Consider the following 27,565-nt stretch of genomic DNA (forward strand, 5'->3'; position numbering starts at 1 on the left):
TTGATTTATGCTTTAAAGGGGAAAGGATGAAGGGACACTGGGATATAAAGGGAAGAGTGAGTACATGATTTTCTTGGCCTAAATGAAAAAAAAAATCAAAATGACCTCTCCTCTACTTTTTGACCCACGTGCAAATATATCTGTAGTAAGAGAAATGCTTAGCATAATAGAAGGACTTGAAATGCCCTAGTGTAGTGACTGACCCTCTTGAAAAGAATAGTCATCTCTCTTGGCACTGACTATTTACAAGGTAATACTTTATTTTAAGTGCCCCATCATTATGGTTCATTTAGTATACATTGTGTTAGGGTTGGGCATAATGAGCTCATCTAGTATTCATGACAATCACACAAGAATTTTCATAGGTGTACTGTTGTGATTTTTTTGGGTCTTTAGTAGAAGAGATGCTTTGGCTTAAAGTACCACCAGCTGGGATTTGTCCTTTAAAATCATTGGCTTTTCCCCATGTGCTCAGGGGGCACACACATAACCTTAGGTCTCAGGCTTGATGCCGAATATTTTCTACTCAGCAATTATTATCTTTCTTCCTTCTCACTTGCCTTACATTAGTTTGCCCTGTCGGCCCCAAATTCTTGCTCACTAAGCTGAGCTCCTGGCCCTTGAGAGCTGAATTGATTTACTCTTTCCAAATATGTTCAATGAGATCTTGTCCTCTTCCCTTCTTCCTCATGCTTTGTGGTATTTATGTCATCCCATCGCTCAGTGCCATAGGTAACTTAAATCCTATGCATTAATTTGCAAACCAAAGACATCCTTATATATAGGTCATTTTGCTTTGATTTTAGATTTTATTTGCAGTTGCTTTAGACAGCTGGTTGGGTAAGTTTTCCTGATAACCAGTTGACTATATGACCACCTTGTTGTCTTCCTGAGAGGTACTATGTAATGATCTGTTGCTCTGGAATGCGTATTGTCATTCATTGCCCAAGTGATAGCTAAATTGTATCATTATTTTTTTCTCCCCTCTCACGTTTAGAATTAGAAAGCAATTGGATTGTACATACCTTTTTCTTGTCTTTATATTTGATAGTAATGGACGTTAAAGGAATATGAATGCAGAACAAAAAAAAAAGTCCACAGTATTCTTGAAAAAAAATTATAATAAGGGGAGTAAAAATCCCTATGTATGTAAGTATTTATTTACTTTATCTTGCAGATTGATACACTGGCTGCAGAATACCCATCAGTAACAAACTACCTCTATGTTACCTACAATGGTCAGGTAGGAACTGCCAAATTTCTGTAATGAAGAAAGCTCTAGATTTAGTAAATGGTCCACATGGGGGAATACGTTTTGTGTGTCTTTGGTTATCTAGTAATAAACAGTGACATCATGTGAGTTGAATGTGATGATGTGTTTCTGTACTCAGTCTTTTAAGAACTGCCCTAAGATGGTGAAATCAAACAAGTGAAGAGATAAAGACAGTGGTTACATGATCATACAATTATGCTGTTTTCTCATGACTATCTAATTAAAAATATTGAATAATTTTTTTATGAATAAGTAGGGCTTGTATAACACTTTATACTTATGGGTTCCCAAAGACTAATAGAGGATGCATATCAGCAAGAGGAAGAATGGGGAAGACACACTCAAAGACAGGACACAGTTTAAATAGAGGGAAGAATAATGTAACAATTTCCACATCTTCCTTTTTTTTTCCCTCAGGAGCATGATATCAATTTTGATGAACATGGAATGATGGTGCTGGGCTGTGGTCCATATCACATTGGTAAAGTGATAACTTATATTTACATAGGCCTTTTCAGTTTCATCCATGTTAATTCCATTATTCTAAGAACTATGTAAACTAAATGCTGTCATAATAAAAATGTTACAAGTTAGGAAACAGAGGTTCAGAGACATGTAGCCCAACTTATACAGCTATTAAGTGGTAGAAGTAGGACTCAAATGTGGGTCTCAACCACAGATTCCATCTTCTTTCATTTTATCATGTCATCCCTTTATCATTTTCATCCTCATGAACTAAATTGAGCCTCTTACTGGGGTTGGGGAATGAATTACACTTTGACTTTTTCTCTTCCCGCATAGTTTTTCACAAAGATCTTTATTTGCTCAAGAACTTTATCCATCAGCCAGTAATTATATTTGTAGACCCAGTGTCTGACCTAACATATGACTTGTGTTGACATTAGATGCAAAGAGCTCTTCTCTTTGGGGCACAGGAAGAGTATTACATAATTTAATTAAAACATTCTCACCAGAAATTGTTATATTTCTCCCAGTCACTTAAAACTGAATATTTAATAATGAATCAAGATCTATTAGTTACAAAGTATATATTTAAATAGACAATGATGTTTCTTAATAAGTATATCTAACATTTTGTCTCTGCAAGGTGTTCTAATATGGAAATGATGAAATATATGATTTGAATGTATGTGGTCTTGTTTTGTTACTTTAAGCATAGTTTATTATAGTTTTTACAATTAACTAAGTGCTTCAGGATATGGTAGTTTGCCAATTTTTGGCCAGATCTTAAAGTAGGTCAAAAGTGTTTATACCTTTGCCACTTCAGTTATCTTATGGCTAAATGGTCTGGACGCCTTCACCAGGATCTACCCTTCTCTTCTCGAAACCTTTCTTCACCTAATTATGCAACAATTCTACATTACTTTAGGGCCTAGGAAAGATTAGCTGAGCTGATAATCAAGTGCATACTTAATTGATAATGAGATTTAACATGCTACTATATTTGGACAACTTATTATTCTGATAAGAATTTTTAGGAGACAAAGTCCTAATGCAAAGGATTAGTACAAATCCCAGAACTTTCAGTTCTATGGCATCCCAGTAGAGGTGATATTTTGAGGCATTTAGGCCATTATTATACTTCAAATTACTTCCTAGAAGGTCGCTCACTCTGCATGGGGTGGCCTTGCCAAGCTTAAAAGGATATGCTTGGAAAGGCCAGGGCTTTCCAATCAATCAAGATATGTCAGAGCTGCAAGGCACCTCAGGGATCATTGGGTTTGGCCCTCAGACAGCAGGGTAAGTGGAAGGACTGAAATAAGAACTCAAGTATTTTGATCTCTAACTTAACTACTTTTGTGTACTGAGGTCAATATGTTCACTTTGAGTTTCTTTTCAGTAAATGAAGTTTTTAAAATTATTATTACAGTTATCTCCCATTAACTTTCAGATTCTGAATGCTTTGAATATGGAGATTACCTCTTGCAGAACTTAGCATACAAAACAAGCCAACCTGTCGTTGTTTAATTAGTCCCTGTTTTTACTACTACTAATATAGTGTGCATAATAGATCTCACATGTATATTTTGGAGTTTTAAAAATTGAACTGAAAGGGCATGAGCTCCCTTAGCCTGGACTGATTGGCAGTATATTTCTGCTTCTCTTTGCGTGGTGACTTCAGGCTTCTCTTCCCCCGTTTCCCCAATCTCATGGTCTCTGCAGGCAGCAGCGTGGAATTTGATTGGTGTGCCGTCTCCAGTATCCGCGCGCTGCGTCAGCTTGGCAAGAAGACAGTGGTGGTAAACTGTAACCCTGAGACCGTGAGCACAGACTTTGATGAGTGTGACAAGCTGTACTTCGAAGAGTTGTCTTTGGAGAGAATCCTAGACATCTATCATCAGGAGGTAAAAAAAACAAAGAGAAAAATATATGCAGTGCATACTTTATATATGTGTATTCATGTATGTAGATTTACATTGTAATTCCCCTTAGGAGAAAGAGCTGCCGGTGTCTTCCATTGTCTCATTTTGTAGTGAAACTCTAAAAAAATATCACCTAGCCTTAGATTCTTGAGGCCCTGGCACAGAGTAATTATTTTTCATATAAAATTCACTTTTTCTTTCTAAGCATTCTAGCTCTACTGAAAATTCTTCTTGGTAACATGTGCCCGATACATATTAATTAGCACAAGACAGCCCCAATAAATATTCTGCAAAACGATTTAATTGGTCATGTAGACATATGATAAGCAGCCTCTCTCTAGTTACGTGCTGTTGCAGTTTAATGATGACCAGTTCTCAGAGGAGACTGTCGTTCACAGAGGACTGGTTAATTCTTTATGCTATCAGATGAAGCCAGTAGTCTTCAATTTAAAATCAATGAGTTTATTCTGAATGATTTTGGTGCCTTTATAGCTTGCTGTGAAGTAGCTCTTCCATCTCCACTCCAATATTATTGAGTATATCTTTACTGTGGATTTATATGATCCCAGGTTACTGTAAGTCTGTAGAACAAGTTAGCTTACAATTAAAAAAATACCTACTTGAAAATTTTAGAGTGATGTCCAATAGTTGTGCCTTTTGGTGTTATTGTAATTCATTTCCTACTACAGAGAATCATCCCTATGTACAAAATATGGTCACTTAAGGAAAAAAAATTCTAACTTGGAGCCACAAGACTTAAATTCTTGACTTGAAAATTCATTGATTTTTGCCAGTTATATAAATTCTCTAGGCTTCATCTTTTTTTTTGTTTATGAATCATATGAGTCTTTAAATGTTCTACATGCAGGTACTGTGAAGGCAACATGAGATTTGTAGTTGAGATCACATTGTCAAGTATAAAGTATTGTGCTAGAACAATGTGATGATTTTATTATTGTGAAGAAAAATATAGACAAATTTAAGATTGATGTATCATCATGTTTTTCTATCAATATTTAGGCCTGGCCTACTAATATTGTAATATAATGAAACTAAACCATTAGGTAGAATATACACAATTTTTAGTTCTCTCTCTGACCTGATTTTTCTAATGATTTTTTAATTCATTTTAGACACATAAGTGGGGATCAAAACAAGTACAGTCTGCAAATATTTCTCGAATACCTTTTAAAAATCAGGTTCAGCAGGATAGAGAGCTATAAATCCAGGTCCCTACCTTTAAGACATTAAAATAAAACTGGAATCCATGACGTAATATGTGAAAAGTTACATAATTGTTTTAAAAATGTTAACAAGCATTACAAGCAATAGCAGCAGGCATTTTACACATAAATAATTATTTCCCCATGAAATGGTTTAAGGAAAGATGAAAAACTTCTACAACTGCCTTTGGATGCAGTTACACATGGATGATAATGAGGTCCTTTTGTTATAACTGAATTCAGTATGATAGAAATAAATAAATTGCCCCGTATTTGAAGCTAATTGGTTTTTATAGTGCTACTATATATAATAAGGTAATTGTAAATGTTATGTTGAAGAACATAAGAACAATATGCCATTGATGTATTCTTTAAACTACCCCACAAGAAATGTTATATATCATATGCACATATCATACACGTATGTACATATATTTGTGTATGTGTTTCCTTGTGTAAGGTTGTTGTGTGTCTCCTCACAGCAGGCTTTACAGGCATTGTCCCTCATACCGGGTGTGCCTCAACCTTCAGAAGGCTGCCCTTATTCGACCTTGGATGCCCCTAGAGATTCTGAAGGCACTGAGGCATTCAGCTGTAAATTTGCGGAAAATTGGAAGCACGTCTAAACTTATTTAAAAGCACACATTTGAGTCACTTAGAAGGGCAATAGGCTTTCCCAAGGATACATAGCTACGTGGGATGATAGAAAGTATGATAGGTCCCTTGGTCCAGGTCTCTTGGTCTAGTTCAGGACCAAGCCTGTTTCCATGGAATCAAAGAAGCACCTCTAAAGAAAACATTAAGGGGAAGTCAGAAAAGTAACATGGCCTGTGAGTAAAGCAGGCTGCTTTGGAGGGAGGTCTTGATCAGAAGTTGAGTGAGAGGAGATACTAAAAATGCCAAAATCTCCTTCCCACTTGTTCTTTATTTTTTTAAGGAGAAAATGTTATAGCAATATATCCCTTTGGCTGCAGACAGTTTTTTTCAACTTTATAAAGAGCAACCCTTTAAACTGAAGTCATTAATTCCTTATGATCGTGCTCATGAGTTCTGCTCCCTGAGAAGAGATTTGCATTTTTATCTTTTATGTTTTGGTGTGTGAGTGTGGTACATATATACAATGGAATATTACTCAGCCATAAAAAGGAACGAAATTGGGTCATTTGTAGAGACGTGGATGGATCTAGAGACTGTCATACAGAGTGAAGTAAGTCAGAAAGAGAAAAACAAATATCGTGTATTAATGCATATATGTGGAACCTAGAAAAATGGTACAGATGAACCTGTTTGCAGGGCAGAAATTGAGACACAGATGTAGAGAACACACGTATGGACACCAAGGAGGGAAAGCCGCGGGGGGTGGTGGTGGTGGTGTGATGAATTGGGAGATTGGGATTGACATGTATACACTGATGTGTATAAAATGGATGACTAATAAGAACGTGCTGTATAAAAACTAAATAAAATAAAATTCAAATATTCAAAACAAAAAAAAATACCAGGCAACATATTTGACACCTTATGATGTCCCTGTCTGATTTGAGTCCTGATTATACAATTTTTCTTGCTTTTTATGATGTATAATTTACTGGATCATACCCCATAAATATGTACTCTGCTTAATGATTTAATTCTCCTATTTTTAACACCTAATACCATATGTATATGTAGACAATGGTACCTCTGTACCACAACTTGAGTTAAGTGAATGAAAGAGTGACAGACATTAATTAGTGACAGGCGAAACCCATCAGGTAATGCATCACTCTAAACCAGGATTGGGGTTCATTCCTAGCATTTGGTTTAATTGTAATTAAATATACGCTTAAGAGTCTGTCTGAAATGTTAAAAATGTTTTACTAAAATGCAAATTACTAAAAAATAATGCATGATCAACTTCACTGACAGAATATAAATAGTGGAGGCTTGTAAATTAGAGATAATACATGAAATTACAAAAATCAAGGCTATTTTTTGATGAAGTAAATGCTATTTCCATTAATAAGACAAGTTTTCTTACATTGTATCCTGTCAATAATACAGCATTTAATTTGTTTATAAAAATAAGGACTGACCAAAGTGATTAGTGTCTAAGGGAAGTTGAGATGTTCTCAAATAAATTTGAAGAATTTTCTTTTCATTCCTCACTGCTAAAAATAAATTTCAGCTTAAAGATTATTTCAGAAAGGTTTTTGTGCAGTGATACCTTAGCTTTGTGATATCAGGTTTAAAAAACTAAGAAACTAAGCTGGGTAAAAATACTACAAACAAATCTAGGTAACATCGGTGGAACTTTGGGACACTAATGGAATTACTTTAGGCCTAAAGTATTTGGAAATCTGGGAAACAAATCTGAATTTTAGACTATTTTATTTCAGAAAGTTACTTGAAACTATTTGTGTGATTGTATCAATATGTATGATAATAATTTGTCTGTGTGGGATACCAGATTCTCTTCCCTAAGTCCCTACAAGTTCTGTGCTTGGAGTTGGGGACAATTTAAGATAAAATTCTTCCACAAAACTCTCATCTATTAACTTCATCCCATAAATATTCTCTTCTACTGAATTATCTTTGCTGTTCAGGCAAAACCTGCACAAACCATCACACCATTACTCTAAAACATTCCTATGGATGTGATTTGTCTTCCAAATGATGGTCTTTATTTCTGGAGGTCAATGACGAGAATAGGGTTTTGCAGTGAATGTTTTTCTATCTACCACTTCCCAAAAAGAGCGTTTTAGAAATTGCTCTTCTCCTGACTTCTAACATTCACTACCTTTGAAACCAGCCAGAAAAACAGTGTTAGCTTCAGATTCAAAGATTTGGTATATTAGATAAGCATAACTGCTTTACAATATGTAGAATTGAGTTCAAGTAAGTCTGTATTTGCTAGATAAGAAAAATGGGCAAGTCATTTCACCTTCACCAAGCCTCAGTTTATTTAACTGCAAAATGGGGATAGTAATAACTGCCTCAAAGTGATACCATGACCATGAAAGTCAAAACATCGTCTAGGGTATATAGTAATGTACTTAATAAATAGTAGCAGTGCATATTATTATTGTTTTTAAATTTGTTAATTTATTGAAAAACAAAAATCAATTCCATAGAGTTATTTTGGAAAATATTGATATATTTATTACTTAGAGCCTTTTTATTCAGCTGTAAGTATCTATTTAGTCCAATTGTCTCTGATATTTGCTCATAACTGGCTAATTCTCCCTTAATTTTAGAATTTATTTTGAAGCCTTTCACATAAGAGACTTTTCTATATATTTAATTGAGGAATTAGTTTCTAGGCTTCTAAAATATTAATGCTGTTAATAAACTAAAAATGATAAGCAAATAAAAATACTATAGTTAAGAGAATAATATTTATTAAAGGTTTTGCAAAAAATGGATATCGAACATAAAAAAATGACGATAAAAGCAGTTTAAATGTACTTATAAATATGCAGAAATGTGGACTGTTATTTTCCATAATGCTTACAATGAATTTAAGCACTTAATTGCAGGGTGTTTGCTTGGGCAGTACGTAATTTCTCTTATCAGAGAGAAATGAGCTTCATCCCTTTAAAAAATATTTCAGAATAATTTCAAATAATGACAAAATACCTTTGGCACATATGTATTACTTCAGCAACATTCATTAGTAGGTCATTAAAGCAAACACAAATTACGCCCAGATCAATGGCCTATCAGATATTGTAATATTTTCTAATATAAATAATAATGTCTTATTTATAACTTATAATGTAGTAACACCTTTAATGTTTATTGTCTTATTTGATCTACATACATAGGAACCTTATGAAGTAGGCAGGTATTATCCTAATTTTACAGACAAGAAGATTGAACCTCAGGGAGAGTTTCACAGAGGGAACCAAGAAGAGGAGGGACTTCTAAGTCCAAACCCAATTCCCCACCATCCCTCTTTGGCTCACCCTCACCTCTCTACCACTAGTCTCAAGAAAATTTGGGATTTGGTGGGCTTTTAAGAAAAAACTCTTGGAGTTTTGACTGCTCATACGAGATTAAGTTTAATGATTCAGGGACTGCTTATAAGGCAAATAGTAAGGAAATAGGAATTAAAATGAGTTCTGGGTACTGTAGACAGGTACCAAGCAGCAGTAAAGGAGACAGGATGTCACAATGAGAGGTAGGATTTAGACTGGACTTTAGGGATGGTTAGAAAATTGATAAGGGAAAGGAGAAGGGAGAAAGGAAACAGGCAGGGAAAGATTACGTGGAGATGAGAAAGCTTGCTGGTGGGAATGCACGAAGGTGGGACGGTGAGTAGGTAGTTTTCCTGGGGCTGACAGGAGTGATCATAGATAAGATTGGAAAGTCTTGATGGCCCCAGTGGTAATGAGTTAACACTATAGCCTTTAGGCAAAGGAAACCTTTGGAGAACTCCCGAGTATAGGAGTAACTTGGTGAAGCAGTCTTTTGAATGATTAATCTGAATGTGAAGTGCTGGGGTGGAGAGGAGCCGCAGAGGGGAATGTTAAAAGGAGAGATCTGTATCCGTTTAAGAAATTACAACAGTAGTTCAAGAATTAGTTGATTATAATGTAAAGTACAGGATGGAAATGTTCATTGACTTGATTTTCTTTTAATTGCCACACATGCAAATGTCACACGTTTACATGCAGTTGTATGGAAGTCGTGCACGGTAATCACGTGTAGTTGTATGGGAGTCTTACATGGTTATCATGTGTAGTTGTATGGGAGTCTTACAAAAATTTTAGCAGGTAAGTGCCTGGAAAGTCAGGACTAAGTCCGTTTACCTCTTTGTGGCATAACAATATATCCACTGATGGAAATAATGAAAATATCGCAGTCATGTTCATTCAGCATTCTCAGAAAGGAAACAGAGGCAGTATTAGCACAGCTGTTCATTGTCCAGAGGCTGACATCGAGGACATGTTTTTCAGGCGTGCGGTGGCTGTATCATATCAGTCGGGGGCCAGATTCCAAACAACCTGGCCGTCCCCCTGTACAAGAACGGTGTCAAGATCATGGGCACGAGCCCTCTGCAGATCGACAGGGCTGAGGATCGCTCCATCTTCTCAGCTGTCTTGGACGAGCTGAAGGTGTCTCAGGCACCATGGAAAGCCGTTAACACTTTGGTAAGGAGAGAAACACGAGTCTGTTTTTAATGGTCCATTTTGAAGAGTCATAACCTGAATGTTAACGACTGCAGATGCTAACAGCAGGGCAGAGAGAATGCACTATGCTTAGTGAATTTACTTTAAAGTTGCTGAATTTCCATGATTGCAGTTAAATGCTGGTTATAAACTGATAGGAGGATTCTCATTGATTCCAACAATGAAAAGAAGTTCAAACTATTTTTGAACTAGACTTGATATTTATTGAAAAATAAAAATCAATTCCATAGAGTTATTCTAGAAACTAGAAATTTTATGTATTTTGGTGTCCAGTTTACATTTTAATGGTGTCTTTTGAGAGAAAGAATAAAAGGAGTTGGGTTACCACTTGTTCTAACGATACCATTCTGCATTTTTATTGAATATTTTAAACTATTCATGCATTTTGTTGTTGTTGTTTCTGTTAATTAGAACGAGGCTTTGGAATTTGCGAAGTCAGTGGGCTACCCCTGCTTGTTGAGACCTTCCTATGTTTTGAGGTAATATATTGTTTTCTAAAACTATTATTTAAAAGTCAGGAGACACAGAACTGCATTCTGTATGCTAACAGCACTAGGCTTTGATGTGTAGTAATTTGTAAATCCATAGACAATCCCCATACCAACACAGCCGGAGTGAAGACCTGTGCACAGTTCTTCAGCCTAATGCTTTTCCTTCAGGGAGTGACAACACAGTTTCTCCAATCCTACATCTTAGAAGCATGGCTTAGGGCATCTCCTTGCCAAATGGAGGAGGATAACTTTACATTAGAGAAGAGGACAATTTAAAAAACCAAAGAGCAAAAACAAAACAAAACAAGCTTGGGATATCTCTCACCAGCATCTGTTCTCTGATACCCAGAAATGACAGTTTATCTTTGACTGTTGTCAGCACCTTCCGATGGTGCCTATGGTTTGAATTTTTCTTTTTTTTTTTTGAGATCAGATTTTTTAAATAAATGAATTACAGTGTTGGAGTACATGGACAGTGTCTTTTATAATAAACTTTGAAACTAAGTTCTGTCATCAGAGGAGAAGTCGTCAATTGTCGCTCTCTTCAGATGTTACGACATGTGAAGAGCTACTTCACTGAACAGGGGATAATAAGAGAAATGTAATTTGTTGTGCACAGTTTGAAAGTGTAAATGGAATGTGAGATGGGATCCTTTAAAATAATGAAAAATTTCAAGTGAGGTGGGAAACTTTCCTTTTTCTTTAAGTGACATTTTGTGTAAACCACAGTCCAATACTACTGCTTCTCTGAGGTATTAATGTAAGTTAATTTAAACAACACAGGCATTTAAGGGGGGATCGCTCTGACTACTGTGCTCCCTCACATCATTGCAATCCGTATCTTTCTTTTAGTCCCCTATACTGTGAATTATCAGCATCATTAGGACCTTAGCCTTCATGTCTTAAGTAGATGAAGAAATTGAAAGCTCTTCAAGCATAAAATTTGCAATATAGTAGGAAAGGTAAAGAAAAAGTTACTTTTAAAAGGAAGTGGGAAGTGATATTTTTCTTCCTTGTTTCTTCCCTCCTGCTTAGTCTTCCTTCTTTCCTCCCCTCCCATCCTGCTCTGAATATGCCAAAATTCAGAGTAAATTGATTTCAGATAGTATTCTTTCTCAAGAATTTGAAAGGACACAGCTGAATACATTTCAGTCAGATACCATACATTATATTTGCAAATGTTACTAAAAAAATTGATTCTTTAGTAACCCAGCTGAGATAGTAGAATGACCTGCTTTGACAGCATACTTGTGGGTTAAGATCAGCTATGGGTAATGAACTCTGAAGACACAAGTTTAGAAAGCTAGATCCTGGGATGAATCCTGTTACAGTATAAGTATTACCTGGAACCAGAAGAGAGTTAAAACAATAAATCAGAAAGGCTGAACCTTGGAGATGTGCCATCGCTAAGAGCTACCATGGTTCTCTTTGGGCATTATCACATGTCTCACCCCCCTTCCTCGTCCCCAACTTTGGGGACTTTTTACTTTGGTTGATTGTCCTGTTGATTACATAAAGTCTCAATTTAGAAAGAGACACCTTCTTACTTAGCCTAGTCTGGAACTAGAGGTTGCCTGGAACTGTTCTGAGAAGCAATCAGTTCTAGCATGCTTTACTTCTGAAGTGGTAAAAGAAACTGACCTCTTTTTTTTCCCCCTCCTTACCCAGTGGGTCTGCCATGAATGTGGTATTCTCCGAGGATGAGATGAAAAAATTCCTGGAGGAGGCCACTAGAGTCTCTCAGGTAGTGTCCTATTTCCTTCTGGTGACTTTTACCTCTTCTGTTAATTGCTACCTTGTTTTTATGTTGTTTTTCTTTGCACAGGATGTTGTTATGATGTTTTTCCTTTTTTCTTCTACCCATTATACTCCTAAATATAGAAATGAGAAAACACATATGCATTTAATTATATTTGGATCCTTAGGGTTAGTGGAAGAAGAGGAAGACCAGTGAATATTTGATCAGAACAGAGATTTATACGATTTTAGTCTCCAAGAGCAAGGCTGCATAAGCAGAAACTTGTCTGTTAATGAGTTAGATGCTGGTCAAGTTATCCGTGGGATTCCCAGCCTCAAGGGCAGCCCAACCATTGTCATCACGAACAAGTGAAGGCTTCCCTGATTTTTAATTCTCACACCTGGAGAGACTTTCTTTGCCTTAGTCAATCCTGCAACTTCAATAGTAAATCCCCTCACTCACCTATTGATTTTTTTCATTTTGGTACATTCCATTTGTAAGTTAATAAAAATGTTTATAATTCTGTGTTCACTCAACCAGCTTTCTCCACTGCCCCAGCTTTTACTTTCTTCTTCGGCATTACCTCAGTGTAATCCATTTAAGATTTGCCCAGTGGGGTTATTGATCTGCAGACCTTGTACTGTAGAGGATAAAAGTAATGTTTTCTTTTTAAAAGCTTTCAAAAGCTAGATAGGGCTAAAAGAAAAAAAAAAAAGCAGAGAGAGAGAGAAAACACAACTCATAGAGAAGAGTTTGATGTTAGGCAAGTGGAGTTTGGAGGGAGCCAAAGAGTGAAATCAGAGGCATTTGAAAGAGGAATAAAGAGCATGGATTGTTCCTGGACACATGAAGCTGGGCTTCGTTTCTGCGTGGCAGTTGCTCCCCAAGGAAATTTGGTCAGTGAAAAGAGTGCATAAGGATAAAGAGTGAGAAGAGACAGAGTATAAAAAAGAAACCAAGTGGATTTTGAATTCACTTTTGTGTGGAAGTCAGATAACTGAGGAGGGACTGTCTCCAAAGGGCCAGTTTTCATTAATGTGCTCTGGAGTGAGATACTGTCCTCTTCTCTATCTCACTCCCTGCGAGGGGTCCTGCCACACTCATCTTTTTGAGAAACCAGCAGCCTGTCCCAGTGTCTGGGACAGTGGATCTTATAGAGCCTCTACTTGGTAGAATATTTTTAAAATATTTTTTTCTGCTAGCAGGTGGATAGAATCCTTACAGGGCCAAAGTTTTATAATAGAGATGTCTTAATGGAGTACTTCTGGTTCAAGTCTCCCCGTCAAATTACAGTAGAATCTGGTATTCTCAATTCAGTGAATCTAGAGTAAAACTAGCCCCCATTAATCATTGATATATTTATGTATCCATTCATATTTAGCACCTGCTATATAATGACACTGTTCTCAGTATCAGGGGTTACATTCATGAAAAGATGGTCTCACAGAGGACTGTCTTTACTAGGGACATCAGACATCAAATAATTATAATTAAATATGATGAGCATTGCAATAGAGAAAATATATGATGTTGAAGGAGAGTGTAAAAGTATTGGGGTCCAGTCCCTGAAGAAGGGACTTTTAAATTGATTCCAAATGGTTGATTCAGAGTTAAAAGGTTTACATTGTGAGTGTGAGTAGGAAGAAAGAACAGCATATGTAAAGACCTGAAGCTGAGAAAGAGCATGGAGTTTCTAGAAACTGATAAAGCATTCACTTATATGGCTAGGATGCCAAACATGGTGGGGAGTGTTGATTATAACGATGGTGGAAAAGCAGAAAAACAAGGAGCAGCTAAAGAGAACCTTGTCAGTTATTATACTGAGGTGGATTTTAGTCATATTTTCTGAATACTGAATCACTATGCTGTACACCTGAAACTAACACAATAGTGTAAATCAACTATACTTCAACTAAAAAAAAAAGAGCAATTGAAAGTTAAAAAAAAAAAGGTCACTCTTCTATAGTATAGAGAGTAAAATCTGGGACAAGTCTGAATTCATGGAAGGAGGTTAGGGGGCTGTTGTGTAGCTCGGGGTAGAGATGACAGTGCCTTGGATCAGAGTAATGGTAGTTAAGATGGAGAGAAGTGCATGTGTTCTAGAAATATTGAGAATGTGTACTGAGGATGTGAATGGATGGGGGTGGAGGGTGAGAGAGGATAAGAGATGATTCTTGAGTTTCTGCCTTAGACAGCTGGATGGACAGTGGTACCATTTATTGAAACAAGGAACACTTAAGGGAGAAATTTTAGAGGGGGAAATCATATATGTAATATTTGACCTTTTGAATGTGAGGTGCCAGTGAGAAGTCCAAGTAGAGAAGTTCTGAAAGCAGAGGGTTATATAGAATTGGAATTGAAGATCAAGATCGTGGCTAAAGACAGAGATGTAAATATAGATTTGGAAGTCAATAGCATATCGTTGTAATTGAAGTTTTGAGATTGGAAGCAATCATCTGGAATAGTATAGAGGAAAAGGAACAGTTAAGACAGAGATGAAAGGAATACTGGCATTTCAGGGCTGAGCAGGGAAGAAAGAACCACAAAGGAGCCTGAGAAAGAAGTATGAAAAGGACCCCTAAGGAAAGAAGTGCTTTCAGAGGGCCAACAATGTATAATGTTGCTGAAAGACTGAAATTTATTAAGAAATTTTCTTCCTCAACATATTAAGGGCTATTTCATAAATGTGTTCAACTGGCCAGGATGGAGGTTGCTGTTGTTGCCCCCCTCAGATCCCCTTACCTGTGGGAGCAGCCATCCCCCACCTGCTGAGGTAGCTGAGGGCACCTCCCAGCTATACTTCTCAGGATAGCTGTTCTCAGTCAAATGGGAGCCTCTGTCAACCAGGAGGCAAGATCCCTCACCTTACCACCACGCTCAGAACGCTGGGCAATGACTGCCCTTTGCCCCAAGATGGGACTTAACTCTGTGCTGCAACTCAGAGCACCCTCTGTGGTAAGGCCAAATCCAGTCCCCACTGAGACCGCTAACTTCCGAGTTTTTTCCTGCTGCCCCATCCTGCTTTTCTCACTCCCTCAATAAATGACTTGAACAAGAGCCCCTGTCTTAGGCTTGACTAGAGAGACTAAGACAGCTGTTAAACTTTACCTTTGTTTGCAGTTATATTGTCATTATAATATAGGGAAAAATTCCCACGTAAGTCTCAACACAGCTCTACCAGGCCTGCCAACAGTAAACATCCAATATTTTAAAAAAGAGGAAACAGAGATGAAAAAAATTTTCCATGTCTGATAGGCCTCTGAAGAAAAGGAAAATTTCTTCATTTAATAATAAATTTAAGAAGAGAGAAGCTTATTTATGGCTTGAGACATTGGTTAGTTTGAATTTTTTTATAGAATTTACTTCTGTTTAAAATGTTCTGTTAAAGGAGATAAGATATATGACATTTTTTTAACTTTTTATTTTATATTGGAGAATAGTCGATTAACAATGTTGTGATAGTTTCAGGTGTACAGCAAAGGGACTCAGCCATACATATGCATGTATCCATTCTCCCCCAAACTCCCCTCCCATCCAGGCTGCCACATAACATTGAGCAGAGTTCCCTGTGCTACACAGTAGGTCCTTTCTGGTTATCCATTTTAAATACAGCAGTGTGTACATGTTGATCCCAAACTCCCTGACTATCCCTTCCCCCCATCCTTCCCCCCTGGTAACCATAAGTTCACTCTGTAAGTCTGTGAGTCTGTTTCTGTTTTGTAAATAGGCTCATTTGTATCATTTCTTTTTAGAGTCCACATGTAAGGGATATCATACAATATTCCTCTTTCTCTGTCTGACTTACTTCACTCAGTATGACAGTCTCAAGGTCCATCCATGTTGCTGCAAATGGCATTATTTCATTCTTTTTAATGGCTGAGTAATATTCCATTGTATAAATATACCACGTCTTCTTTATCCATTCATCTGTCAATAGACATTTAGGTAGCTTCCATGTCTTGGCTATTGTAAACAGTGCTGCAGTGAACATTGGGGTGTGTGTATCCTTTTGGGCCATCTTTTTCTCCAGATATATGCCCAGGAGTGGGATTGCAGGGTCATATGGTATCTCTATTTTTAGTTTTTTAAGGAACCTCCATACTGTTCTCCACAGTGGCTGTACCAATTTACATTCCCACCAACAGTGTAGGAGGGTTCCTTTCTCTCCACACCCTCTACAGTATTTCTTGTTTGTGGATTTTTTGATGATAGCCATTTTGACTGGTGTGAGGTGATACCTCATTGTAATTTTGATTTGCATTTCTCTAATAATTAGCGATGTTGAACATCTTTCCGTGTGCCTCTTGGCCATCTGTATGTCTTCTTTGGAGAAATGACTATTTAGGTCTTCTGCCCATTTTTTGATTGGGTTGCTTCTTTTGATGATATTAAGCCTCATGAGCAGTTTGTAAATTTTGGAGACTAATCCCTTGTCAGTCACATCATTTGCAAATATTTTCTCCCAGTCTGTAGGTTTTCTTTTCGTTTTGTTTATGGTTTCCTTTGCTGTGCAAAAGCTTTTGAATTTAATTAGGTTCCATTTGTTTATTTTTGCTTGTATTTTAGATATATTATATTTAACACATATGCATAAAATGATAAACTCCAAGATAGTGGCCAAAAGGAGTTTGTGTTCAGAGCAAAAAGACATGTTCAGAGAAGCCTTCAGGGAGGAGGTTGCATTGGAGCTAGGCCTTGAAGGATGGGTTGAAATTTGAAAGATGAAGCTGAGGAGAGAAGGTTGAGTGCATTTGTGGAAGAGAGGCATGGAGACAGGTAAAGGCAGGGTCTGGTAAGAAAACAGCCAGTGGTGCTGGTTGCTGGTGCCTGGGACAGAGGAGAAGAGATTCCTAAACCCTGGAGGCCTTCATTCAACCACTTCTTTTAGTCTGGAAAAGCACCTAGTGATCAAGCTGCGGAGGGCATTGCAGCACTGTCGTGAAGGAACTGAGTGTGGGAAGAACATCAAGAATAATAATGGGTCTGAAACAGCTGAGAGAGGGAGACCATTTTAAGATTTATAAAGAAAAATGTTTGATTTTGCAGTTACAAATGTCACACTTCTGAAGTGATTTAAAGCATGTCAATTCCATGTAAATAATTCCATCTTTGGCCTAATAAAACTGAAACAAAATGCTGCTCTCCTTCTAAGTTCGTTCACAATTCTCATACAGAGAACTAACTGAGGGCATTGTAGTGCTTGGAAAAGATAAGTGTAGGAAGAGAGAAAAAACCTGAACCAATACTGATATATAATTATAAATAAAATAGAGAGATATTTATAACTCTGGAGACAGAAAAGGAACCTGATTCTGCCCTCTCCTTAGCCTCCTCTTTTCTCTAACTCACCTAGAAGTCGATGTTCGAAACTTCAAAACTCATGTTCAATTCACTGAGAACTGAAAATTGGAGAAGGATTTCCTCTTCCTCACTGTTAGCAGAGAATGACCGTGTTCTTACCAAACAAACTGTCTAATGAGTTTGAGTAGTATGTTGAGCATTGGTTTATTTTTCAAGTATTGCCGTGGTACTGACTTAAGGTACACAATTTACTTGACCCCATACATGTAATTTCAGCTAAAGTTTCTGCCCTTCTGTTTTCCTCGGTGACAGGAACACCCAGTGGTGCTGACAAAATTTATTGAGGGGGCCCGGGAAGTGGAAATGGATGCTGTTGGCAGAGATGGAAGAGTAAGTGCTTTATCTCCCACCCCCCATCCCTGCCTTCCCATCAGAAAGCTTTTCTTGGCAATTTAGAAACGTAACTCAGATTAGAGTTCGTGATTTCTGCAAAACAGGTCTCTAAAAATAATGGACAAGCTGCTCAGTCAAAAAAATTGTTCCAATTCACTGACAATTCAGTTCATGTGTCATGGGTATCATATCTTCTGCTTTTCATACTGTTAGAATTTCTCTTTGATGATATTAAAAATTATCATCCTGTACTCTTTCTTTTTGAATAGATTTTCTCTCTCATTTTCTTTTGTCTGTGTGTTTCCTTTTTTGTTTCAATGGATATTAGAAAAACATCCAATACTTTTCGTTCTGAAGTTCCTAATTGAATCCCTAGTTTTTCTTCTCTCTTGATTTTTCCATCCTTCTCCTTTTTATTGGGTTAATAAAAGCAAAACTGAACAGAGTAGGGTGGGTGAAGATAATAACAAAATTGGCTTACCATATCACATCTTGTATCACTAATACAATGAATGCCTCCAACTTCAGGGAGACATGAAAGTATGAAGAATTCTTTCCTTTAGTTTTCAAGTTGTACTAATAAGACATGTTAAAGCTTTTTTTGTTTCTTTGTTTTGGTCTTTTTTTTTTTTTTTTTTTGTCTTCCAGATTAACAGTTCAAAGCAAGGTTGTTTCAAAAAAATACTATATATGTAGTAAGGATGACCTCTTATCCTATAATCTAGAGTTTAAGCACCCTTAGATATCATTTATTTCAACCCCTTACTCCCCAAGGATGAGAATTTTCTTCACAGCAACCCTGGAAAGTGGTCATTTGCTTTCTGTTTAACTCTTTTGGTTATACAGAGCATAAAAAGTTGTAAGATGACGTATATATTTTTTGTTTTTGCTTTTACTTCTTGGACATCTAATATATTCCTTCTCTTGAACTAAGGTCTGCTTCCCTAGAATTTTCATCCCTGACCTGCTGGCCTCCAGAGTTATGGAGCATATGTATATTCTTTCCCACTTCAACATTTTATGTATTTGAGACTGAGGTATAAAATAAGACGAATGTGATCATACCAGTGTGGAAGTGGAGAATGTAAGACTGGCCTATAGACATTTATGTTTTTTCAAATGTTGTGCTGGTAAAGTAATGCTGGTCTGTTGGCCTGATTTGGTTCCATTTTGCTAGGATATGCTCTTGCCCTAAGATTCTCTTAGACCTTGACCATTGCTTATCATCCTGGACTCCTTCTTTTGGAAGTGTTCCAGGTTACTCACATAACTTTTAAACAGTCACACTCAGAAATGGACCTAGTACTTCAGACATATTATAACTTTTTTTCAGAGTTCAGTGAGGTGTTGCCTCCCCATTTCTAGACAGTATAAAAAATTTGAGCGCTTACTCTGCACTAAATATCATGCCAGACACTGTTTATGTGTTCTCTTTTATCCTTACAAACATTCTGTGAGGCAGATACCATTGTTATTCCTATCTTATCAGAAACCAAGGCTAAGGAGATAAAGTATGTCACCCAGGTCACAGAACTCATAAGTGACAGCAGGAGTACTGGGACTCAAATGTCACTCTGCTTTAAATCGTCTTTAAATCTGATAAACAGATCTTCACTGTAATTTATTTAAGTCTTTTACAGCCACCCAATTATTCTCCCCCACTCTCAGCTTTATCATTTTCCAAAGACGCACATACTGTTAACATTTAGGTTATTGTGGTTGAGACCGTAAACTTTGCAATCTGACAGATAAGGGTTCAAAATCCTGACTTGGTCACATAGCAGTCACATGTACTTGGGTTATTTATTCTTATATTGCCTTGGTTTTCTTACCTCTAAAAGAGGACAAGAATATTTTCCTCTTGCTTCCTTCCTGTCTCAAATTTCAGTTTAAAGATCTCTTGTAGGTGGCCGGTTAGCTCAGTTGGTTAGAGTGTGGTGCTGATAAAAATCTCTTGATCTTTAGATCTTACATTTTCTTTCTGATCCATCTAAGTTATGACATTTACCTAAGCTAGATATTGACCTCTCCCATCTTTTCTTTTCCAGTGTTTAAAACTTAACCTGGAAGGAAAAGATAGAGCTATCTCCAGTGCCCCCCAAATGCTTTAGTTTCCTATCCATTTTTAAAAGTCATTATGAGTTGGCTTAGTTGCCTTCTTCTCCTGGTATCAATACCTATTCTAATCAATGGAAGAGGGAGGTAAGCTCTCAGACACTCTCGGCTGCCCTTAGAGGTGATCTGTCACTGCACAGGGAGGCTTGGTGAGGCTACATGTGCAGCTCTTTCTACTCCTCTCGTCAGGGACTTAGCAAAGGTGCTGGAGGCATCTGTTAGAATTAAGGGGGGTGGGTCAGGCAGTAGCTTCATCGAAGAAGAGCTGACACTTCTTTTGCAAATCTTCTTTTGGCCAGGTCATCTCCCATGCCATCTCTGAACACGTGGAAGATGCAGGCGTCCACTCAGGAGATGCCACTCTGATGCTGCCCACACAAACCATCAGCCAAGGAGCCATTGAAAAGGTCATCATTCATAAATAAAACTGGAAGGGGGAAAAAGATTTAAAACATTTTTTTTTAATTGGGGCTGGATTGTGAAGGGTCTTTTTTTATTATGCATTTCCTTTTTTTTGTTTATGAATTTATTTATTTTATTTATTTATTATTTTTGGTTGTGTTGGGTCTTCGTTGCTGTACGCAAGTTTTCTCTAGTTGCAGCAAGCGGGGGCTACTCTTTGTTGCGGTGCACGGGCTTCTCATCGTGGTGGCTTCTCTTGCTGCGGAGCACAGGCTCTAGGCGCGTGGGCTTCAGTAGTTGTGGCGCATGGGCTCTAGAGCGCAGGCTTGGTAGTTGTGGCGCACGGGCTTAGTTGCTCCGTGGCATGTGGGATCTTACTGGACCAGGGCTCAAACCCGTGTCCCCTGCATTGGCAGGCGGATTCTTAACCGCTGTGCCACCAGGGAAGCCCATTAAAAACATATTTTTAACTAGGTAGCAGTAGGACATGCCCCAGGTAAAATTTAATTTTGAGGGGAACTTCCTCCTCTGAGTCTGCTGGGTATTTTAAAGATGACAATTTCCTTCACTGCCCTTCAGAGCCCATCTGGTTGTATGCTAGTGCAGTGGTTCTGTAACTGTATGCATCATAACCACCTGGGGGACTTGTTAAAATACAGGTTGCAGGACTCCATCCCCAGTTTCTAAATCTGTAGTTCCGAGCAGGCCCCCAGAGTTTGTGTTTTTATCAAGACCCCATGTGATGCTATTGCTGCTGGTCTGGGGACCACATTTGGATAACTGCTGCTGCAGATGATTCCAATGTTGGGGCCACTTACAGGTGAGCAGCATCTAAAGCAATATTTCTCAGTTAGAAGCAGGTATGCAGCAGTCACATGAGAACTTTCTACAACCGATGCTTTCACTGTCTGCCCCTACCCTCACCTCAAACAGTACTTTATGATATGTCTCTTTCAAACCCTCTTTTGGAACCACTGCTTTAAAGACATTTCCAGTAATGATGACTCTGCCTCAGTACTCAATATGCATTGCTAGGTGTCGTCTTTGAGGCTGTCATCTTTTTTTTTTTTTTTAATCAGTCAACACATGTTTATTTGTGTACATTTTTTTTAACATCTTTATTGGAGTATAATTGCTTTACATTGTTGTGTTAGTCGCTGCTGTATAACAAAGTGAATCAGCTGTACGTATACATATATCCCCATATCCCCTCCCTCTGGCATCTCCCTCTCACCCTCCCTATCCCACCCCTCTAGGTGGTCACAAAGCACTGAGCTGATCTCCCTGTGCTATGCAGCTACTTCCCACTAGCCGTCTATTTTACATTTGGTAGTGTATATCTCACTTCGTCTCAGCTTACCCTTCCCCCTCCCCGTGTCCTCAAGTCCATTCTCTACATCTGCATCTTTATTCCTGTCTGGCCCCTAGGTTCTTCAGAAACTTTTTTTTTTTTTTAGATTCCATATATATGTGTTGGCATACCATATTTGTTTTTCTCCTTCTGACTTACTTCACTCTGTATGACAGTCTCTAGGTCCATCCACCTCACTACAAATAACTCAATTTCATTTCTTTTTATGGCTGAGTAATATTCCATTGTATATGTGTGCCACATATTCTTTATCCATTCATCTGTCGATGGACACTTAGGTTGCGTCCATGTCCTGGCTATTGTGAATAGAGCTGCAATGAACATTGTGGTACATGACTCTTTTTGAATTATGGTTTTCTCAGGGTATATGCCCAGTAGTGGGATTGCTGGGTCATATGGTAGTTCTATTTTTAGTTTTTTAAGGAACCTCCATACTGTTCTCCATAGTGGCTGTGTCAATTTACATTCCCACCAATACTGCAAGAGGGTTCCCTTTTCTCCACACCCTCTCCAGCATTTATTATCTGTAGATTTTTGATGATGGCCATTCTGACCAGTGTGAGGTGATGCCTCATTGTAGTTTTGATTTACATTTCTCTAATGATTAGTGACGTTGAGCATCCTTTCATATGTTTGTTGGTAATCTGTATATCTTCTTTGGAGAAATGTCTGTTTAGGTCTTCTGCCCATGTTTGGATTGGGTTGTTTGTTTTTTTAATATTGAGCTACATGAGCTGCTTGTATATTTTGGAGATAAATCCCTTGTCAGTTGCTTTGTTTGCAAATATTTTCTCCCATTCTGAGGGTTGTCTTTTTGTCTTTTTTATGGTTTCCTTGGCTGTACAAGAGCTTTTAAGTTTCATTAGGTCCCACTTGTTTATTTTTGTTTTTATTTCCATTTCTCTAGGAGGTGGGTCAAAAAGAATCTTGCTGTGATTTATGTCATAGAGTGTTCTGCCTATGTTTTCCTCTAAGAGTTTATAGTGTCTGGCCTTACATTTAGGTTCTTAATCCATTTTGAGTTTATTTTTGTGTGTGGTGTTAGGGAGTGTTCTAATTTCATTCTTTTACATGTAGCTGTCCAGTTTTCCTGGCACCACTTATTGAAGAGGCTGTCTTTTCTCCGTTGTATATTCTTTGCTCCTTTATCAAAGATATGCTGACCATAAGTGTGTGGGTTTATCTCTGGGTTTTCTATCCTGTCCCATTGATCTCTATTTCTGTTTTTGTGCCAGTACCATACTATCTTGATTACTGTAGCTTTGTAGTATAGTCTGAAGCCAGGGAGCCTGATTCCTCCAGCACCGTGTTTCTTTCTCAAGATTGCTTTGACTATTAGGGGTCTTTTGTGCTTCCATACAGATTGTGAAATTTTTTGTCGTAGTTCTGTGAAAAATGCCATTGGTAGTTTGATAGGGATTGCATTGAATCTGTAGATTGCTTTGGGTAGTATAGTCATTTTCACAATGTTGATTCTTCCAATCCAAGAACATGGTATATCTCTCCATCTGTTTGTATCAACTTTAATTTCTTTCATCAGTGTCTTATAGCTCTCTGCATACAGGTCTTTTGTCTCCTTAGGTAGGTTTATTCCTAGGTATTTTATTCTTTTTGTTTCAGTGGTAAATGGGAGTGTTTCCTTAATTTCTCCTTCACATTTTTCATCATTCGTATATAGGAATGCAAGAGATTTCTATGCATTAATTTTGTATCCTGCTACTTTACCAAATTCATTGATTAGCTCTAGTAGTTTTCTGGTAGCAGCTTTAGGATTCTCTATATATAATATAATGTCATTTGCAAATAGTGACAGTTTTACCTCTTCTTTTCCGATTTGGATTCCTTTTATTTCTTTTTCCTCTCTGATTGCTGTTGTTAAAACTTCTAAAACTATGTTGAATAAAAGCATTGAGAGTGGGCAGCCTTGTCTTGTTCCTGATCTTAGAGGAAATGGTTTCAGTTTTTCACCATTGAGAATGCTCTTAGCTGTGGGTTTGTCATACATGGCCTTTATTTTGTTGAGGGAGGTTCCCTCTATGCCTACTTTCTGGAGAGTTTTTATCATAAATGGGTGTTGAATTTTGTCAAAAGCTCTTTCTGCATCTATTGAGATTATCATATGGTTTTTCTCCTTCAGTTTTTTAGTATGGTGTATCACATTGATTGATTTGCATATATTGAAGAATCCTTGCATTCCTGGGCTAAACCCCACTTGATCATGGTTATGATCCTTTTAATGTGCTGCTGGATTCTGTTTGCTAGTATTTTGTTGAGGATTTTTGCGTCTATTGGCCTGTCGTTTTCTTTTTTTTTTTTAACATCTTTGTCTGGTTTTGGTAACAGAGGGATGGTGGCCTCATAGAATGAGTTTGGGAGTGTTCCTCCCTCTGCTATAATTTGGAAGAGTTTGAGAAGGATAGGTGTTAACTCTTCTCTAAATGCTTGATAGAATTCGTCTGTGAATCCATCTGGTCCTGGGCTTTTGTTTGTTGGAAGATTTCTAATCACAGTTTCAATTTCAGTTCTTGTGATTGGTCTGTTCATATTTTCTATTTCTTCCTGGTTCAGTCTTGGAAGGTTATACCTTTCTAAGAATTTGTCCATTTCTTCCAGGTTGTCCATTTTATTGGCAAATAGTTGATTGTAGTAATCTCTCATGAGCCTTTGTATTTCTGCAATATCAGTTGTTACTTCTCCTTTTTCATTTCTAATTCTATTGATTTGAGTCTTCTCCCTTTTTTTCTTGAGGAGTCTGGCAAATGGTTTATCAATTTTGTTTATCTTCTCAAAGAACCAGCTTTTTGTTTTATTGATCTTTGCTATCATTTCCTTCATTTTTCTTTTTCACTTATTTCTGGTCTGATCTTTATGATTTCTTTCCTTCTGCTAACTTTGGGGTTTTTTTTTGTTGTTGTTCATCTTTCTCTAATTGCTTTAGATGTAAGGTTAGTTTGTTTATTTGAGATGTTTCTTGTTTCTTGAGGTAGGACTGTATTACTGTAAACTTCCCTCTTAGAACTGCTTTTGCTGCATCCCATAGGTTTTGGGCTGCCGTGTTTACATTGTCATTTGTTTCTAAGTATTTTTTTATTTCCTCTTTGATTTCTTCAGTGATCTCTTGGTTATTTAATAGCGTATTGTTTAGGCTCCATGTGTTTGTATTTTTTACAGATATTTTTCCTGTAATTGATATCTAGTCTCATAGCGTTGTGGTCAGAAAAGATACTTGATATGATTTCAATTTTCTTAAATTTACCAAGGCTTGATTTGTGACCCATGATATGATCTATCTTGGAGAATGTTCCATGAGCACTTGAGAAGAAAGTGTATTCTGTTGTTTTTGGATGGAATGTCCTATAAATATCAATTAAGTCCGTCTTGTTTAATGTATCATTTAAAGCTTGTATTTCCTTATTTATTTTTATTTTGGTTGATCTGTCCTTTGGTGAAAGTGGGGTGTTAAATTCCCCTACTATGATTGTGTTACTGTCGAGTTCCCCTTTTATGGCTGTTAGTATTTGCCTTATGTATTGAGGTGCTCCTATGTTGGGTGCATAAATATTTACAATTGTTATATCTTCTTCTTGGATTGATCCCTTGATCATTATGTAGTGTCCTTCTTTGTCTCTTGTAATAGTCTTCATTTTAAAGTCTGTTTTGTCTGATATGAGAATTGCTACTCTGGCTGTCTTTTGATTTCCATTTGCATGGACTATCTTTTTCCATCCCCTCACTATCAGCCTGTATGTTTCCCAGGTCTGAAGTGGGTCTCTTGTGCACAGCATTTTTATGGGTCTTGGTTTTGTATCCATTTAGTCAGTCTATGTCTTTTGGTTGGAACATTTAATCTATTTACATTTAAGGTAATTATCGATATGTATGTTCCTATTACCATTTTCTTAGTTGTTTTGAGTTTATTATTGTAGGTCTTTTCCTTCTCTTTTGTTTCTTGCCTAGAGAAGTTCCTTTAGCATTTGTTGTAAAGCTGGTTTGGTTGTGCTGAATTCTCTTAGCTTTTCTTGTCTGTATAGGTTTTAATTTCTCTGTCGAATCTGTATGAGATCCTTGATGGGTAGAGTAATCTTGGTTGTAAGTTTTTCCCTTCCATCACTTTAAATATGTCCTGCCACTCCTTTCTGGCTTGCAGAGTTTCTGCTGAAAGGTCAGCTGTTAACCTTATGGGGATTCCCTTGTATATTATTTGTTGCTTTTCCCTTGCTGCTTTTAATATTTTTTCTTTGTATTTAATTTTTGATAGTTTGAGTAATATGTGTCTCGGCATGTTTCTCCTTAGATTTATCCTGTATGGGACTCTCTGCACTTCCTGGACTTCTTTGACTATTTCCTTTCCCATACTAGTGAAGTTATCAACTGTAATCTCTTCAAATATTTTCTCAGTCCCTTCCTTTTTCTATTCTTCCTCTGGGACCCCTATATTTCAAATGTTGGTACGTTTAATGTTGTCCCAGTGGTCTGTGAGACTGTCCTCAATTCTTTTCATTCTTTTTTCTTTATTCTGCTCTGTGGTATTTATTTCCACTATTTTATCTTCCAGGTCACTTATCCGTTCTTCTGCCTCAGTTATTCTGCTATTGATTCCTTTTAGAGAATTTTTAATTTCTTTTATTGTGTCGTTCATCATTGTTTGTTTGCTCTTTAGTTCTTCTCGTTCCTTGTTAAGCATTTCTTGTATTTTCTCCATTCTCTTTCCATGATTTTGGATCATCTTTACTATCATTATTCTGAATTATTTTTCAGGTAGATTGCCAGTTCCTCTTCATTTGTTTGGTCTGGTGTGTTTTTACCTTGCTCCTTCATCTGCTGTGTATTTCTTTGTCCTCTCATTTTGCTTAATTTACTGTGTTTGGGGTCTCCTTTTTGCAGGCTGCAGGTTCGTAGTTCCCGTTGTTTTTGGTGTCTGTCCCCAGTGGGTAAGTTTGATTCACTGGGTTGTGTGGGCTTCCTGGTGGAGGCGACTGGTGCCTGTGTTCTGGTGGATGAGACTGTATCTTGTCTTTCTGGTGGGCAGGACCGCTTCCAGTGGTGTGTTTTGTGGTGTCTGTGACCTTATTATGATTTTAGGCAGCCTCTCTATTAATGGGTGGGGTTGTGTTCCTGTCTTGTTAGTTGTTTGGCATGGGGTGTTCAGCACTGGAGCTTGCTGGTCGTTGAGTGGAGCTGGGTCTTAGTGTTGAGACGGAGATCTGTGGGAGAGCTCTTGCCATTTGATATTACGTGGGGCCGGGACCTCTCTTGTGGTCCAATGTCCTGAACTTGGCTCTCCCAGCTCAGAGGCTCAGGCCTGACACCCAGGCAGAGCACCATGACCCTGTCAGGCACACGGCTCAGAAGAAAAAGAAAGAAAGAAAAAAAAAATTTTTTTAATAAAATAAGTAAAAAGTTATTAAAATAAAATTTGTAAAAAATTATTAAATTTTAAAAAGTAACAAAAACAAGAGAGCAACCAAACCAATAAACAAATCCACCAGTGTTAACATGCGCTAAAAACTAAACTAAGACAAACATATAAATCAAAAACTAGTCAGTCACATACAGTAAACCCCAACTCTACAGTTGTTCCCAGAGTCCACTGCCTCAATTTTGGGATGATTGGTTGTCTATTCAGGTATTCCACAGATGCAGCGTATATCAAGTTGATTGTGAATATTTAATCCGCTGCTCCTGAGGCTGCTGGGAGA

The 27,565-nt window shown here is 37.4% G+C and overlaps 1 protein-coding gene and 1 long non-coding RNA gene across 2 annotated transcripts in view; both read left to right on the top strand.

The window, feature by feature from the left end:
- Nucleotides 1-27,565, top strand: part of LOC309663438 — a 237,947-nt gene that overhangs the window by 123,549 nt on the left and 86,833 nt on the right. The gene's annotated exons all lie outside the window — the stretch shown is intronic.
- The window catches only part of CPS1 (carbamoyl-phosphate synthase 1), a 141,542-nt gene that overhangs the window by 91,297 nt on the left and 22,680 nt on the right, over nt 1-27,565 (top strand). Inside the window, exons 23-30 of the mRNA XM_082466953.1 lie at nt 1,178-1,243; nt 1,691-1,754; nt 3,458-3,639; nt 9,821-10,015; nt 10,466-10,533; nt 12,214-12,289; nt 17,897-17,974; nt 20,392-20,499. Coding sequence (XP_082323079.1) covers nt 1,178-1,243; nt 1,691-1,754; nt 3,458-3,639; nt 9,821-10,015; nt 10,466-10,533; nt 12,214-12,289; nt 17,897-17,974; nt 20,392-20,499 — 837 coding nt within the window. The remainder of the gene's footprint in view (nt 1-1,177; nt 1,244-1,690; nt 1,755-3,457; nt 3,640-9,820; nt 10,016-10,465; nt 10,534-12,213; nt 12,290-17,896; nt 17,975-20,391; nt 20,500-27,565) is intronic.

This window comes from Balaenoptera physalus (genome assembly GCF_965194825.1).
Source record: "Balaenoptera physalus genome assembly, chromosome: 6".
Classification (NCBI taxonomy): domain Eukaryota; kingdom Metazoa; phylum Chordata; class Mammalia; order Artiodactyla; family Balaenopteridae; genus Balaenoptera; species Balaenoptera physalus.